This window comes from Cibotium barometz, chromosome 12, assembly GCF_041138505.1.
Source record: "Cibotium barometz isolate CiBa-2024 chromosome 12, ASM4113850v1, whole genome shotgun sequence".
NCBI classification, from domain to species: domain Eukaryota; kingdom Viridiplantae; phylum Streptophyta; class Polypodiopsida; order Cyatheales; family Cibotiaceae; genus Cibotium; species Cibotium barometz.
In genome coordinates this window covers 10,052,678-10,071,404 of record NC_141057.1, presented here as the reverse complement: position 1 = coordinate 10,071,404, position 18,727 = coordinate 10,052,678, and the positions used below count along the sequence as shown (strand labels likewise).

General features: G+C 44.1%; 1 protein-coding gene across 1 annotated transcript in view; it reads left to right on the top strand.

Moving 5' to 3' along the window:
• LOC147633036 (uncharacterized) overlaps nt 1-15,707 on the top strand; it is a 46,906-nt gene extending 31,199 nt beyond the window's left edge. Inside the window, exons 3-5 of the mRNA XM_086806035.1 lie at nt 13,160-13,400; nt 13,484-14,959; nt 15,121-15,707. Coding sequence (XP_086662161.1) covers nt 13,160-13,400; nt 13,484-14,959; nt 15,121-15,384 — 1,981 coding nt within the window. The 3' untranslated portion in view covers nt 15,385-15,707. The remainder of the gene's footprint in view (nt 1-13,159; nt 13,401-13,483; nt 14,960-15,120) is intronic.
• Nucleotides 15,708-18,727: the final 3,020 nt, after the last annotated feature.

Sequence of the window (18,727 nt, the reverse complement as noted above, 5' to 3'; positions counted from 1 at the left end):
CCCCACAAGATCAAGAACTAAGCCTGCAGAAGGTTTTGGTTTCTTTGACTTGGGCTCTCCTTTATTGTCAGAGTCCTTTTGGGACAATTGAATGACATATGCCCCTCTTCACTACAGTAAAAACACTTATGAGCATCTCTCAAAGCCTGTCTTTCCTCAGAAGTCCTCTTGGGCATTGGCAACTTCTTATACTTTGTCTCAGAAGACCCTTTAGCATCACGAGAAGCATGCCCAAATTTTTCAGCTTTTTTGCTCAATTTCTTACTGCCTTTAAACCCAGATGATCCACCAGTGAGTAACGCATTAGCTGTCATAGCATTTTCAATCATCTGTGACATGTTCGTTACTCGTCTTGATACAATAATCTCGCACCTCCTTGGGCAGCCCACAACAATACTTCTCTACCTGCTCAGATAATGGCACCGCACGATAAGAAGTCACTGGGAGTAATGCTTCCCAAAACTTCTTGTTATAATCCTCCAAATTATCACACTTTGAAGCATCCAATTTGTGCCATGCGGTCATAACATCCACCTCAAATGTAGATGTGAGCCATACGGAAGAGAAAACCTGTTTGAATTGGACCCATGTAGTGGGTGCTATGCCCTGCAAAAGAAGAGTAGACCACCACTGCAAAGCATTGCCCTTGAGAAAAGTGGTAGCTTTCCTCACCTTAGAGGACTCTGTGTAATTCCCACCAGAAAAAGCAGCATCAAACTGTTGTAAAAAGGTAAGTGCTTTAAGTTTATCCTTGGCCCCACTGAATGTATCAAACTTCACTGCAGCTCCCCCTTCCTTGTAATCCTTCGCCTTTCCCATAGGCGTTAGATTATCATATGGAAGTGGCTTCGCAAGATTGCTGCCCCCAACATTCATGCCCATCATTGGGTCAACATTTCCCATTCCCACACCAGGCATACCATACATTCCAGCCATGTTTCCAAACATTCCATTATGCATACCTGGCTGCATACCACCAAACATATTGCCTTGCATCCCAGGTTGCATGCCTCCAAACATATTTCCTTGCATACCGGACTGCATATCACCATACATATTCCCCTGCATACCAGGCTGAAAATTAGCTCCAAAAGGCCCGTGCATACCCATGCCTCCCTGAGGGTAACCCCCAGTCATGGATTGGAACACTGAGCCACCACCAAAATAACCTGGATGCATATTCTGCTGAGGAATAGGTGGCTGTCCATAGAAGGAACTCTGAGAGTTTGCACCATAAGCATGCTGCATGTTCGGAAACTGGCCAAAAGATGGTTCCTGTGGGATGGCACCACTATGACCCTGTGGAAGATTCTTAGAACGAACCTTCTTCTTCTTTTTCTCGGGCTCTGTACGGGATCTCATAAATTCAGCAAATCTCTCACTCTGTGTGAGCTACATAAAAGTATCCATAACACCAGCTAAACGATCTTTGAACCGAGCATCATCATCCTCTTTACTAAGTACATCTTCTGACTGTGTTACATCCTCATATTGCTCAATATCTGTAGCTTGTTCTCCTGCATGAGTATCCTCGGATACATCTCTCTCAGGAGAGGTGTCTTGCTCTTCTTCTTCATGATAGAAGTACTCATCCTCTGTATCAGACATGTTTGCTGAATTTTCAGCGATGGCTTTCTTCAAAGCAACCACGAGCTCACCCCCTTCAGAAAGTTGATGATTGGTCCCGGCGAACCTTGAAACCGGCCTCTGATAGAAACCAGAGTGTGGTAGACTAGCAGTCACCCATCCACTTGAAGTCTAGATATGAAAACAGAAAAGATTGGAGCTAGAGTGCCCAAATCTGAAAACAAAGCGACACCTGTTGGCCCCAAAGCTTGGCGCCCCTTGCGGTATTTCTTTATTCAATTCCAAAAGTATGAAAGGCTGAGTTCAACCAAAAAGCAGCCAAGAGATTACACCTGTATGTCCAATCTGACGGCCCACAATCCCTCTTAGCACAGAGGATCCATGCACACAGATCTGTGTCTCAAAATAACACACTGTGCCTCCCTCTGATCAGCCAAGACCACTAAGCAGGGCAGCCATGACCAGGAGGAACGATTCACGAACCCTCCTCAGGGTGGAGGTTCGGAGGCCTTTACTGGCCAACGGTCGAAAGGCCGTAACTCAGGCAAAGGGAAGGCTTCATCGGAGAAGTCTTCTGAGAAGAAGTCCGATGCTGACCGCGAGAAACTGAAGGCAGAGAGGACCTGTAATGATTGTGGCGAGAAAGGCCACTATTGGAGGCAGTGTCCCAAGCGGAAGACCGAGAAGGGTGAAGATTCCTCAGCAGCAATCATGAAGACTCCGGCTTTTGTGCACCTGAAGGTGATGGACACCGACGTTTCATTTTCTTCAGGCACGGAGGAGATTGGAGGACTCTCCGCAACGGATACTCGGGAGTGGATTCTCGATAGTAGTGCTTCAAGGCACATGACTCCTTCCCGTTCCGGTTTATAGAATCTTTGCAGGCTTTTTGGTCATATTCTTACTGGGGATACGTCCACTATCCCAGTTCACAGTGAGGGCAGGATGGAGATAGTTTCCGATGGCAGAGGGGGGAAGCATTCCTCCCAGGTGTTGTATGTTCTGGCACTTGGTGAAACCGGCCTCTGATAGAACCCAGAGTGCGGTAGACTAGCAGTCACCCGTCCACTTGAAGTCTAGATATGAAAACAGAAAAGATTGGAGCTAGAGTGCCCAAATCTGAAAACAAAGCGACACCTGTTGGCCCCAAAGCTTGGCGCCCCTTGCGGTATTTCTTTATTCAATTCCAAAAGTATGAAAGGCTGAGTACAACCAAAAATCAGCCAAGAGATTACACCTGTATGTCCAATCTGACGGCCCACAATCCCTCTTAGCACAGAGGATCCATGCACATAGATCTGTGTCTCAAAATAACACACTGTGCCTCCCTCTGATCAGCCAAGACCACTAAGCAGGGCAGCCATGAGCATACATCTGGCATAACTCAAGCACATGATTCAACATCTCAGCTCATACATACATGTACTGTTCAACCTCTGTCTCAACCCTTGTCAATCTGCCATACCCCTCCTCTCACAAGGGGCCAGATAACTCAAATCTGCAACAGACATCAAGCAGTAGAAAGAGAGATAGATGAACAGATGCGGAGCTTACCAAAATCAGCCCGTGTATTTGCACTGGAGGAAGCAACGGTACCAATCTGTACTTGCAGGCACTTGTTTCCACAACCCTGCTTCACACGCATGTACGTACTTGTCTGTACCACCCTCCTTGCATCCAACTATATGCTGTACTTGACTGTACAGATCTGAAAAACAGCCCTGTACCGGTCTGTACTGCCTCGGGATACGTGCCAGGAATTGTCCTTGCATACGCCGCCTGCAGCCAGCACTTGTACACACCTGTACCTGCGCAGCCAGTAGTAGCCGCCTGCTGTTTGTGATGCTGGTTGGCCTGCAACAGTGATGCCCAGCACCTGTACTTGCACCTGATCTGGCCGTACAGTGTACCTGCAGAAGTACAGAACTGTACTTGCAGTCGTACAGCCTGTACTGCCTGAGTTTAGCCGCTCTGCAGCCGCCTGTTGTTTGTTGCAGCCTGTCTCTGCTCCACAGCTCAACGCCGCCTCTGTCCACAGCAGTACCTGCTGTCGTACAGACCTGTACAGCTGCTGTACGGCCTGCTCCAGCACACAGCACACATAAATCAGCAGCAGCAGCCCTAATCAGCAGTCGACTCCTTCTCCTCAGCTTTTCCACGCTTGAGAACTAGCATGTACCTCCACGTTTTCCAAAAGCTAGAGAGAGAGAGGGGAGAGAGAAGCACACACTCCAAAAGTGGAGTAGCCCCCTCTCCATAATAATCCTAGGGCCCCTCCCACTTTAAAAGTTATTAAAGTCCCTAGGGGCCACTAAGGCCTACGGGCAACTTTAATAAACATTAAAAGTTTAATGTTCTAGTTCCCCCCCTTCACACCTAGGGATGTCCATACATCTTTAACTCTGTCCGGGCACCCCCCATGTGAATCATTCAATATTCTGACTTTGCAACCACCATGCCCACACTTGTGCTGTTCCATTTTCACAGGGCCATGACACTTGGTTTTCATCTGTTGTCAGTGCATCAGGTTTGCAAGACTGGCGTACGGGTGGAGTTTGATGAGCATTTTGTTGCTCTCCGAGACAAAGCAACAGGCCAAGTGGTTTGGGAAGGCGGAGTGGAGAATGGAGTTTACAAGCTTTCAGCACTCTCTCTCCCAGGTCCTCAGGTTTGTGATGAGTGGCAGTTTGGTAATGGCCACTTAAGTGTGGATACGCTGCAGGTGCGGGCTTTCCGGGACCAAATGGTGGATAGCTTGCCTATTGGCAGCAATTGGCAGGAACTTTCCAGTACTGATGTTGGTAGTTCTTGTGTTCGTCAGTCAGAGGAAGCTGAACAGGTCACTTATGCTCTGATGTCTCGTAGTGTTCGGGACATAGAACTTCCAGTAGTTGAGGATGTTCTTTCCACAGGGATCTTTTGGAAAGCCAGGTAGGTGGCAGGTGCTTACTTGCAGAAGGAGGTGGTTTCTCCAAGCTTAGTGGTTCCGGATTCAGAGGGGGTGGTTGACAGGTTTCATCAGGTTTCCAGGACTTGTTTGTGCACTGTAACAGGTGTTGATCCTTGTGAGCAGTGTGATGTCTCTGTGACTCAGATGTATGGTTCATTGATCTGGTTGATGGACACCAGATTGGACGGGAGCTTCCTGATGAGGCAGTTGAGCTCATGGTTGCGGATGACTCTTTGGGAGGCAGGATTGTGTTTCCTGGGGTTTCTGCGGCATGCGAAGGATCATGGATTCTTTTACACAGGAGGGGGATTGTTGGATGGAGTCCGACTCCACGGTTGGAGTGACTCAGTTTGGGGAAGAGATCCGGACACGAGGAGATCTACTTATGGCCCAAGAGCAGTTTTACGGAGCAGCAGGAGGTTACATTGCAGGTTTGGGCTTCCACTGGAGGAACCCATGGTCATCCAGAGGCACTTTGTTCGTGAACAGATCATTGCTGATGACATCTTGCTAGAGTTCTGTTTGACGGAGGACAGTACGGTGGACCTCTTCACGAAGTCGCTCTCTCAGGACTTGCCCGGGCGTCACCCCAGCTCCTTGTGGTTGGTTTCACAGCCAGGAGCTGAGAGGGGGTGTTAGAAGTCATCTCCTGTCTAGATTTATACACCAAGGCCTTTGTTGTGGGTGTGCCCGCCCTTATCAGGTGTTTTATCATTTTTCCTCACTCCCCGCATTTTTCCCCTATTTTTTCCCATTTTTCTGTGGCATGGGAGGCAGTCTAGTAGTGGCAGGAGGACCCTGAGCCTGGCCGATTGCATCTGTGACATGGCCGACTGCAGTGCATGAGTCGTGGGACTCTTCTGGTGCTGGCCGACCCATTCTGATGCTGGCCGACTGTGATTATCCAGTCGTGGAGGTTCTTGTGTCCAGTCGGCTGCCCTACAGCAGGCCGACTGCCGATGTGGGGGCATATATATAGGCCCCCAGCCCCATACCACTCTTTGTATCATATTCGGGATCTTCTTGTGTATATCAGAGCAGAGTTACACGCCTACATCTCTCTCTCTCTTGTGCTGTTTTTCTGCCTGCGTTTTTTTCTCTCGTGTTCCCAGATCTGGTCATCATCTCCGCTGCGTATTCTGACAACCTCATATCAATATATGGAAAATTTCAAGTTTTTAAATCATTATCCCTAGGGTTCCACCTTGAGCCACACTTGTTTGTAGATGGTTTGGTGCCATCGTGTCCCAATTGGTCCATTTGACTTAAACTTGCATTAGTCTTGAGCAGCAGGTGTGGGACTTGTACTGTGCTGCATATGCTTTCTGATAGACTCTACATGCGGCACAAATTTTTTTTTGAATGTACATTTGTAAAGTGCAAAGGATACATGTCCGAGTCAACATGCCCCACCCCTCCCCCCAAAAAAAAAACGAAAAAACAAAACAGAGAATGTCATAAACATGAGATGCGAAGGAGCTTTTGAAAGATCATCAAGAGGATGAGAACTGTGATAGCCCTTGCATATGCTCACAATCCAAATCTTACAGTAGGAAAAATAATGTTAAACTTAGTGGATGTTGACAATGGACATACTCAAACCAAAAGTTGGCAAAAAGGGGCAAGCAAGGCTATGAAAACGATACAAGTCAAACTACAATGTACAACATCCATCAATACTTAGATATTGCTAACAAGACCCATCATTCGTAAATGACTGAAGTTTGGGGCAATCGGAAAGAAAATGCACCAGAGACAACACGTTATTGACCCTTTTTTGCCACGAGGTATTGTAGATGTATAGTGATGGTACCATCGTCTAATAGATCCTTGTGGTCTTCTGTTAGACATTAATAAAAATTTCTCTCTCTCTCTCTCTCTCTCTCCCCCCGCTCCCCATCCCCCCCCCCCCCCCCCCCAGTTGTTCGACAAGTCTTTGCTTCTATAAGGCACTTTCTATACCTTGATAATATTTGCGCCATTGTTAATGCTTTTATTTTCAACAATAGGATGGTCATACCTTTATACATATAACCTGCACCTTCTCTTGGGCATTATGTCAGCAGGGATGTCTACCATGATGGCATTGCTGGTTCGAAGCTTCATAAGTCCTTTTAATGTTTGGAAAATTGCGATGGTACTGTCCATTATAAGTCAGAACAATTACCTGAACTTTTCTTGCTTATATATGTTGCAGAATTTGGTACATAATTGTACCTCACATGAACTGTTGACTACCTGATATGTTTGCTGCTCACCTGCTTGTAACATCATCCCTTTTGATCAATCAGCTGGATGTTTTTTGCTACTTAACGGCAGATTCACATGGGAATGCCTGCTTGGTGTCAAGTCCTTAGGTACTTGTATGAACCACTGTCCAATAGGCACTCCTGTTGTCGCTGGTTTCCTGTTTCTTCCCTTTTTTGCACTTTTTTGAAGTTAGTCACTCTTAGCCATAAGTGTATAAGCTCCTCATTGCAAGGAGTTTATGGATTTCTACGTGGACTTGCTTCTTTTGCATACAAGTGCCTCGCAATCCAGGATCAGAATTGTTGGCTTTGGTTCTGCCAAGTAGAATTGTAGCAGTGCATGCATTGTTTTGGATAAATCTGCAGTTTGTTGTGACTCTTCATTGTCTGCCATGATTGAGTTTGGATTTGCTACAGCTTGATGTTCGGTATTCTATAAAGATACGTGAATGTTCATCTTTAGTATACTGTATATAAAGGGGTCCATGTGGGTGAGCCTCTTAAACAACATCATTCTTACTCTCAATTTGATTAGCAAGTTTTGCAATCTATCTTGCAATCTGCTGTGATTTCTACAAGGACAACCTGTTGCATTTTTTAAAGGTTGCAACCTATTTTGATTCATTGATCTTTCATTTTCTAGAAACTGAACTATGATGCTGTTTTTGCATTCTGATTTGAATCATTTTTTGCCAGTGTTGTCTGCATGCCCTCTGGTTGTCCTGAGTGTTTGAATTGTGCTGCAGTCTATACATTACACTCAAGGCACAAATTATTCTTGACACTTTTTGGACGGGAGTTTCATCCTGGCTTGCCCAAATTAATATCTTTATTTCATAATATTGCCCACATTGTGAAGTTTTCATCCGAGTTGTGGCCAGTTGATATTGTGCTAATTCTTTCTATCTTTAGCGGCCCTATCAACTACTTATGTGCTGTATTAATTCTTTCTATTTGCTACTTCTCTTTAGTGCTAGGCTTCGTTATAGCCGAGTCTGCCGTGCATCTCCGGAGGTCTGACAGAAACTTAGTACGAAGGGCTTTGTGTGAATATATGCTCTTATGTGTGTCTGTGGAGTGCGTGTGTGAGAGCATATCTTGATATAGAGTTCTACACCCACTATTGGGCACTGATGACGTTAGTGGGGATGTCGTAGTATCTAGTCCATACTATGCATAATGGAGTTGATAGTTATATGGTCTTGTGGGTTGACTACCATGAGTATATAACATGCACGTTCCTAAAAGGTGAATTTGGGCATGTTCCTGGATTCATCTAGGTATATACTAAGTCTTTTGGTATCTTGCCTAAGTGCAAAGCTCAACTGATACTGCCACTCAAATAAGGGACTGTACCCATAGGTTTTCTCTTTATACTTGTACTTGGCTGGCCGCTGGCTTTTTCTTTATACTTGTATTTGGCTAAGTTGTGTATATAATTTGATTGATTCCATGATAGTCAAGAGGGTCTTTTACGTGAGGTGTGGAGAATGGGGGTGTGACATGATTGCGGAAGCCTAGCGTGATTAATGCATGCTAATTAATACTGATTAAGAAAACGCTAATCCACTTGCATAATGAAAATATAGAGAAGGAGACAGGAGAAGAGGAGACTTTACCTGACCTACTACTGTATATCATTGATACTTGAATGAATATATACAATGGAAAACACACATCTTAACTCAGATGTGCAACTGTATGCTGTGAAACTTTGCTACAATGCATAATGCAATTACTGATCTACTGTCCTTGACTAGAGCAAGGGGAATTCACACATGGAAGCTGCAAGTTGAGGATCCAGAAAGTCCTGTTTTCTGTGTTGGCAACTGGCACTGCAACTTCTCTTCTTTCATGTGACCCCCCCTCCTCATAAATGTCCTGACCCTTAGGTGACTACTGGTGAGGATCATGTCCATGCAACCTGATTAAAGTATGCATGTGACATGATGCCCAAGGTAGGAAGGGGTGAAGGATCTTCAAGAGAGTAGCATGAGAACGGTGGCCGCAACCAAAATTGATTAAGACAAATGAATGGAGTTAGTGGCTTTGAAAATCCGAGTTGGAGGATTACAATTGTGGATTAATGATGGGTTTGATTATTTCGAGTCATTGTATCATCATTCAAGAACCCCAGGAACCTAATGGAAATGGTATGCAATAACAAAGTTTGAATTAATAGGTAATCATGCAGTCCTCACCTACGATACTAGAGGTAACAAGGTGGACATCCTTAAGCAGCTGGGAAACTGAAGGTGAATTGCAGTTGCAGATAATTGAAGCAAAAAGGTGGTATCAAACTCGCTAAAGTTCAAGTGGTACGTAAAGTAAAGAAGGAAAATGACTTTTTTTTCCGTGATTGAAAAGCCCTCATCCAAAGTTTCCCAAACCAAGCTAGCCGGTTCTCAAGTGGCAATTACTGTCAACATTGATGAACACTATCACTTTTTAGTTTTGAAGTTTGGTTTTTATGTTCCTTTTTCAGACTACGGTCGGCATAAGACCTTCATGGTCTTCATTTATGTATTTAGTCTCATAGGTCATTTTGGCTTTCCGCAGATGTTAATAGAACTTTGTTTTTGTGTGTCTCTCACACTCTCTCTCTCTCTCTCTCACACACACACACATTGGTGTAGGCATCTTGCTTCCTTCATGAGAATGAGATGATGGAGCTTGCCAAAGCAACTTAGTGGAAGTATACACTTCACTCCAGTCACTAGACATGTGTTAAAGTCACCAACTTTATACATGCTGTCTTTGTCATAGGGTGATATAAGTTGCCATGTGTGCTGGCACTCGCTCTCTCTCTCTCTCATATATACAGAGGGTCTACAGTTTGAGAGAAGATAGGCTCCCTAGGCTGGCACTCAAATCATCACGCCACCTAGCAAACACACACAGACTTGGTATGCCAGCAGCCAGGGTCACACAATGATTTCAGGCACATGGGTTGCATATAGACCGGTTACCTCCTTTCCACTACAGCCTTGATGCTCCTCTTCTACAACTCACCCACCAAGACTTTAATCACCTCATCCGTACAGATCTATCTAGACTAGAGACACACATCACATGGGCAGCACTACAACAGCTTGGCACTAAGATGCAGTTCTATCATGAAAGCTGCCTACAGTTCAGGCCAGGTGGTTTCATCAGGAGCCCCGTTACATGCTCAGGCACATGTCACATGCCATGAGGATTGCTATTGGCCAGTTCTCACCAGCTCAGGGTGGAGACAAAGAGAGCAGCAGATATCCCCAGGGAGGACAGGATCTGCTTGCAATGCACACTGGAGGTGGAGACGGAGGAGCACCACATGTGCAGATGCCCAGTGTATTATGAGATTAGAGGGAGATTCCATTGTGTTTTCCAGGAGGGGTTTGGGCCAGTCACAAGAGTTCTAGACTACCCAGATCAGGGGCTTTACCTACTAAAGATCAGGCGGCACATAGACCATTTACTTTACATGAGACAGAGGCAGCCCACACAAACATCCTAGTTATCCATTGTGAGCTTCTTTGCACCCACCTCCACCAGGCGCCAGAGAGAGCCATGTGAGGATGACTAGCCGGTGAGATAGACCAGGCAGTGTATACAAGCCCTGAGGTTCCCCGGTGTTTCCTTGGAGAGAGCTACCCAAGGTCTGGAGATCCAGATGTCCTCAACCAAGAGGACTGAGAGTATGATCCCCTCTCCAGCTTTGGGAGATCCTTAAGCGATATCGGAGTGCACCACCCTGAATTGTGGACATAGACAGCCAGTACACAGTTACAGATACGGAACCTATTGCCCCGTTAGTGACCACCCTTGACACTTGACCTTGCCACACGCTTATTGCTCCCGTGGATTGTATCTCTATTTATAAGGATGTATTGCACTTTTACAGTTGAGCCTAGGTGTAGCACATAGGGCTTTCTTTGACAATTTTGACAGTGATAGCTCAGTTTTAGTTTAGTTCTTGTTTCATTTTCAGTTTGTTATTCCATGATTCAGTTACTCATGGATTCATTGTAACTTTTGGTCTCATAGACCCTTGGAGTTTTTTGCAGTTGTTAATCTCTCTCTCTCTCTCTCTCTTTCTCATGAGATGCATTGGGAGATGAGACGATCGTGGTTACACTTCTTGACTCAAAGATCAAGGCAGAGCTAGAGAGACTGATGAGGAGTCTCGCCTCTAGGAGCGCAGGGGTGGCACGCTGGAGAATTGAGATTTGGCAAAGGGTCTCCCCTCTGAGACCCATGTTGGACATCATAGATATGTCCACCAATAGTACAAAAGATCTTTTTTTTCTCTCTTTGAGTCTACAGAGAGATCAAGTAACCTTATCAGTATCTGATAGGTCTCAAGGGGACTCTTTCTTTTCTTTTCTATGTTTTCTAGCAAGATGTTTCCATCACGAGAATACTACTCGTCAATTGGTCTCATGGGCCAATTTGTCCCTTGCAGACTCTAGTACAAAACTGTGTGTGTGTGTGTGTGTCTCTCTCTCTTTCACACTCAACAGCATACAAGTCACATGCTATGTGGTATCGCGATTGGCCAGCTCTGGATCCTCCCATTGCCTCAGGGCAGAGACTAACCCAGCGGAGGATATCTCACAGGAGGAGAGGATATGCAGAGTATGTACCACAAGAGAGGTAGAGGATCTATATGTTTAGCTGCCCAGCCTACTGTGAGACATGGGGGAGATTCCACTGCCTTTTCCGGGAGGGATTCGGCCAACTTGCACAGGTGATACAGTCAGAGATGCCTGGGCACCTTCTTGATGGAGGTCAGACGACACAGGGATGTAGCACCAAGGCAGCACGCTGAGAGACAGGCGCAGCCTCGACAGGACACCCCTCAGAGAGCCATCACAAATATCTGCGCTGTACAAGCATCCACATCTAAGTCCACCACCCACACCAGTGCCCCTGCTTCAACATTAGAGCCCACCGTCCATACCTGTGCTTTGGCTCTGCGCCCAAGAGTAGTTCTCAGTGAGTAAGCCCGAGCTTTCTTACCAGACGCCCTTGACCCAGAGCACCCACGACTCTCCATCCGACAAAGACAGATATAGGAGATTCTCTGCCGATATAACATGCTCCCATTACAGAGGCTTGACATTCCCTCCGACATGAGATCAGTTCTAGCTGAGGTGTGTAACGTCATTAGCTGATCACGGCATATCTCACTCTACACAGGGTCATATGCTGATATCACATGCATATACATTATTGATAGTTGTTTTTTCATTTTCTTTCCTTTTTTTTTTCCATGGCTCAATTCACCCATGGTATCATTGTATCACTCATGGTCTCATAGACCTGAGGGTCTTTTGTAGACATTAATCTCTCTCTCTCTCTCTCTCTCTCTCTCTCTCTCTCTCTCTCTCCCCCCCCCAAAAAAAAAAAAACACTTTCCAACAATTCAAGGTAGGCCTTTTGTTTAAATATGAGGTGAGGGGCACTTTTTTCCTCTTGTGACATGCAACAATGTGTCTGGGCTGTTTTTTGTGAATCTCTAATCTTGCAGAGGTAACACAGAGGATTGGCTGGAGTGTGCTTAGTGCTAGGATCATTAGTATGGAGAGTCAATCCACTGATTGAGCTTGTCACTATGCTAGTCGACACAGCTCGTTGGCCATTGCCTTATCATGGGCCTGCTTATTGAGGGGTGTTGTTGAAATCAGTTTTGAGGAGGTGGCTTGCTTGAGTGGTCTTTTCACTGGGATGTCACTTTTTTGCTGTTCAGGGGTGTTGGGAACAGTGGTTTGCTTGAGTGATCTTTTCATTGGTACTTTGCTTTTTGTTATCTAGTGTCTCTCAAGCCTGCAAAGTTCAAAACATGCAGACATTTCTTCTTGGGCTATCATCCAGTGCTAGTTTTGTAAGCACCATTTCAGGTTTCTTAGAAGATATAAATATTGTTAACGATGCGGATTTTTCTATTGCGCAGTAACAATTTTGGGTGTCTTTGAAACTTTTGTTTACATGTGTATCTATAATACATATAGATGACCCACACCCATGGGCTTGCACTTGCACTGGTAAGCATGTTTGTACAAACATAGGAATAGCGCGTCTTAGCACACATTTGGTAGTGATTTGGTAAAAATCAAATGAATTTTCGTTGTCTATGTGACTGTAAGGAAAGATTCACATGGTTTTCTTGCGATCACTTCCATGAAAGTATAGCCGAATTACCTGGAGTGGGCAAACACAAATAGAAACTTCGAATAGATCCTCTGTAGTCTGTTAACTCTGGGCACGATAACTATATTTTCCAAAAAGAAAAACAGTAGGAAGATGCTCAAGCAGTTGCTTTGGTGTCTGAATTATAAGAAGCAATAGTAATATTTTGTTAATAATTAGTACTTGGTTGTCTATGCAGGGGCTATCTGAGCTTGACAATGCTTCCATGTTCTGAAATGCGACTCTCATTTGTCAGTGACAATGGTGTCATTGAAAGGGTTGCTGCTGTCAAATCTGTGAATGAGGATACACACGTGGTCCTTGAAAAGCTCAATACAGATTCTTCTGGCAGATCTTTTGCTTTAAAGCTCCCTGGTGGCAAACATTTTTTCTGGCAATCTGAAAGATCAAAGATTGTAGGAAGTGAACTGGTTGCTGAGGTACTCTTCAACATTAATTATGAAGCATAGCTCTCCCTTTCTTTAACACTCACTAACTTGCCAAGTTTCTTATAAAATTGCAGATGAAAGATCTTCTTACACGAAGACCATCATTGTCTCAGCTTACTGGTGTGCATGAGTCTCGACTGGATTCCTTTGTGAGTCAGCTACAAAATGCTTTGGCTGGAACCTCAACATCTGTTGGGCTTCAACAGTCATGTACAGCATCCTCATCATCGATACGACTTACAAATGCGGCTGATACAAGTACAAATGTACCAAGTTCAAATTTACCTTCTTTTTCTGGTCTAAGGCAGTCACCGCGCCTTACTGGAAATAAATACGTAGTTCGGCCCGCTAGTGGAAGTCAAGGAAGCCTCAGTCCACGGGCAAGTGGATTTAAAGAAGGGGCTTTTAGATGTTTGAGTAATGTTAGATCTATCATATCTTCAAGAGAAAAGCATAGAAGACGCCTTGACAAGTCTAATTCTGCAAGTGCACTGACTTTCTCCAACACTCACTGTAGCTCTAACATACATATCAATCCAGATCTGGGTTGTGTAAGTCAGCCACCCATGAGCACTTCTGTAGCTGTTTGCATTAGCAGAGAAGAAAGAGTTGGACCAAGAACTGACTGTGTTGGCTTGAACACCTCATCATCTGATGCGTCTGAGTTGTGTGGGCTTCTGTGTAATGATTGTGATCCTTTCCCTAAACCTAGCCTCCCTGCTTCCCCGAATCTGCTTCCATCTCTGCTTGGAGGGTCTTCTTTCAGTTCAAGTGGCCTTCATCCTCCCATGCCTGCTCATTTGCCGATCCCAACATCCACTCTTCTAGCTCCTTACTATTGTCCTTGTCCTTTGAGGTCTTCAGCCTTGCAGTATACCATTACTCCCCCATTTCTTCCACCTCCAAGTGAGATGAGTACGGTGCCATCTTCCTCGTCCTTTTTCTCAGTTAAGCCATCTTCTGCAATATTATCACAGACAACCATAAGTCTTGACCGGGTCAGCATTTCTCCAATCCCATTGCCTGTTTGCTCGTTAGTGAATATCCCAACACCTTTGCAGACTTCCAGTCTTCCTTCTTTCTTTTCAGATCCTATTGTTCATATACCTGTAATAGATTTTCAATCAGCAAACCAGAGCTTTCTGGTGAGTGCACCTCCTAACATGGCTTCTTCTGGGATCCCTCCTGTGCTTCCCAGTTTTCTCAGCAACATTTTGCTTGGTGTGGAAAGAATAGCTGATGGACAAGAATTACCCGCATTGAGTATATTTCAAGGTCTTGGAGTTACACCATGTCAATCTGAAGACGAACATGGGGAACCCAATGGTGTGCAGCCTTTCCTTTTCGACAGCAGATTTAGAACCCTTTTAGCCAGTTGTCCGAATGACCGACCCGCAAAAGATGGTGCAGAGCAAGTAACAGATACTAGCTGGTGTGCAAGGCTGGAGAGCCCGAGATCTTCCATTCTTGATACGGTTCCACAGTACAGTGGTCCCTTGTTGGGGATGGTTCCTGCTATTCTAACCAGCGGTAGTCTTTCATGTGTTCTTGTAAGCCTCTCTATCTGCCAAGTATATTGTTGCATTTTTCTTTTTGCAAACCTTCTGTCTGGTTTTCGCAGTTCAAATGGATGTGTTGGTTGTTATTGCTACTAATACGGTCATTTGTGTGGAAATCTTTTCTGATGTTAAAGAGTTAAATTGCTCTGCAGAATTTTTGCCAGGAGCGAAGCACTAAAGCTACAACTTGGGTGTCTGGAAGTCGTGGTCTGTATGGGGGGAGCTGTGAACCTGGAATTCCTGCCCCATCAATTTCAAGCTGCAGCTCTTCTCTTGGAGCCAGCATAAGGAGCACAGATATTTTTCAGACATCAAAGAACAAGGGTATACTTGCTGACACGGTGGATATCTTTTTGAATGGAAGCTCAAAGGACACACAGGATAAAGCTGAAGAGGAAGTAAGCAAGGAAGGCTGATGTCCATGTCGTCATCGCTCCTCTATGGGAAATCCTAGTAGACATTCTATCCGTTTGGACTCATGAATGCAATAAGGCATGCAATGGTGACAGTTGTAAAGCTTTGGGAGTTCATGCTTGAGCCGTTTTTTCCACTACTTTGTATGGCATTTTGTATTGAAAAGATGCAAATATTACAATAAGCATCTAACAGTGTACCCACTGATTTTATGTACGTTATTGTGAAAGTAACCAGTTTTTGAAGCTGAAGCTAGTTTAAGTGGCATAGTTTCTACTTACAAACTTTTCGGTTCGAAGTAAATTATCGTTAATACTTGTGTGCATTTTTTTTCTCATTGGCATTATGAGAGTTTAAGAATACAAGTCTCATTGTCAGAGTATGGCTATGATGTGCACACTCTTGATCTTGGCAACTGCTCCAAGATGCTTTTTAACACGCACTATGCCACAACATTTGCATATACCTGACATCAGCAACATGCATTACATACTGTTGAATGCGTCATATTAAGGTGAATATATTTGATAAACGTTGCAGGTTTAAGCATTGATGAGTCTCAAAACAATCTTCTTAAAAAGATATGTTTTTTATCAATATATTTTATCACTTATTTCTGATTATAGTTGATTGATTTAAATAAAGCACTAGATATAGCATCCAGTGGTATGGTGGAAGTGGATGGAAAACAACATGATAAACTGCTCATCGATATGCATTCTTGTGCATGGACATAAGTTATTTTCTCCTTGCGTTTGTCTGAGATCTGTGCTTGCTTATGGGCTTTGGGATTTTATTACCACTGCTGGATCCTCGATAGTGATACATGGACAATGTGTGGAAGAGGGTCGGAGCTAAGCACCATTGAAGAAACCCATGCTGTCACAAGTGTAGTCCCTTTGCATACTTGGTAGGACTCTTCAATTATCACAAGTAATGGAGGAGTCCTTATGGCCCTTGAAAGTGGGTCACATTACTCTCCAAATTTCTTGTAAATGCAAGTCAATCGCAATGGCAGTCTACATCTTCGACAGTAAAAAGAGTCATTCTAGGGGCCTACAGCAACTTTTTCAGATCATCCTACAATTCAATCCAGTCCTCGTGGGATTCTTAGATCATTGTATCCCTTGAAGGTGTTTTTTTACCATAGGTGTTTGCTGCTGAAGGGTTCCATAAGACGATGTAATTTTGACGTGTGACACTGACTGAATAAATCTGAAAAGTATCACCAAGTAAAGGGCATAGTCGAAATGCCAAAGTCATGAACAAGACACGACTTTCAACCGACATTTGAAGGTTTGCATCTCTGTGTCTCTTTCCCCGCACATTTGCCTTTGTAAGTTCACGTGGTCGATTTACCAAAGTTTTCTTTTAGAAAGCACAAAAGCCTCGCTCTTATACAATCGTGGACATACTAAGATGCGGAAAACATTGTGAGTGAAAATAAATATCAAAACAAAAACATGCCAATGTAATGAACGAACTCAAAACATTAGTTGTATTGATGTTGTCATCACCATTCTCCTATACTTTTTTCCTCACCCATAAAGAGAATTCTTCTTGGTGGAAGAACGATGTTTTTCGTTCGCTCAGGCCCTTAAGGAAAAATGTGACATGTGAAAGCTCCCTTGAAGAAGATACAATAAGGAAAAATGTGACATGTGAAAGCTCCCTTGAAGAAGATACAATAGGCAAATGCTCTTGCCCTCATGCTTGGCATTTAGAAAAGGTAAAGAAAAGGAAATTCTTGTATTTAGAAAAGGTAAAGAAAAGGAAATTCTTATCCCCTTTTCATATTGGGATAAGAATTTGTTGGGTGGTGGGAGACTCTTTGAGAAAGAAAGATGTTCTTAAAGACCCTTCGGGTCTATGAGACCAAAAAGCTGTTACATGTGATCTATGACTAAACTGGATGACAAGGCAGTATGAAAAAAAAGTAAAAGACTAGCTACTGAAAGTATAGACACGGTCAATGTACTACATAGACCCTGTGTCTACAATAAAGTAGGCAGCAGAAGAACAGAAGAACCTCATATGTCCGGCCGGGGCTCATAAGGTGTCCTCCTTCTGGACTGTGAACCTGACCGTGGAGAGAGAGAGAGCTATCTGAACAATGGAGAGTTGATTTTGATGGTAACAAAGTATCCGTTTGGCAGGATCTCTAATGAATTATTACCTTATAGCCTTTGGCTGCTTGATGGTTTGAACATGGGCGTGTACACAAGAGGACAATTCATTCTACCATATGGCCAGACCAAAGGACCGTCAAAGGAGGGTATGCAGTAGGTTGAATTGTGATCAAAGAACTGCAGAGATGGTACTCGCTGTGCGCTGCCCGCTGAGGAGAAGATTGGATCTGCAGGAGAGGAGAAAGGATGCACCGTTGAAAAAATGCGCCTTCAATTATCTGTTGGGCTGTTGCGTTACTAATAAGGGTGTTGCTTGAGCTATACGGAGATGGGACTATCTTGACGAGAAATTCTCTCTCTCTCCATAAGGAAGAGAATTTTAATCCTAATCTAGCTTATAATCCACCCACTAATCTTACCTAGTCAAGCTACTAATCAAGAGCCTTTATCTTGATCCCAGATGCACGACGTTCATGGTGGCTAGAGAGTATCAAAGCAAATCAATCGATAATAAGTATATATTAATAAGCTTAAAAAAAACTACTGCCATGCTCATATAATCACTCCTAATCACACTAGGCAAGCCACTTCTTGGCTTAATGCAATCAATCTAAAGATTCTTGGGCTCAAATCTAGTGCTCACCAATGAAAGCAGGGCTTCCACTTCTATTATAGCAAATAGAATGTCAATCTAAAACAAAACAAGCTCAAAAGAAAATAAAAAGCAACAAATTCAACACTTCCAAAGCTCAAAGTAATCAACATTGAGCAATATTGTTGGAATGGATAGGAAAAACGACTAGGCTCCCCTTTGGCGGTGCTAAACATGTTCACGGAGCCTTTCACATAGAGCCACAAATGCAACTTTCCGATGTGGGTGTGCTACTCCATTGTCACATCGGAATGCTTCCATGGCTATGAGGTGTGGAGGTAGAGCTTCAATCACCTTGATGGAGATGAGGAGGAGGTTGCATGCACTATGGATCAATCACACAAGAGGTGGATAGAGGGGAGAAGCTCATGCAATAATCAAACCTATCTAAGCAATCATCCACCATCAAAGGCATGCAAGATTCAATAACACACAAGCAAGAGGGTAGGGAGAAAAGAGAGAGCTCACAAGTATTCTATTGGAGGGGGATGAATGTGTACGTCTTAATGTAAAAAATGACATATACAAATGACTAGCTTTCATACAAGGGCGGGCAAAACTTAA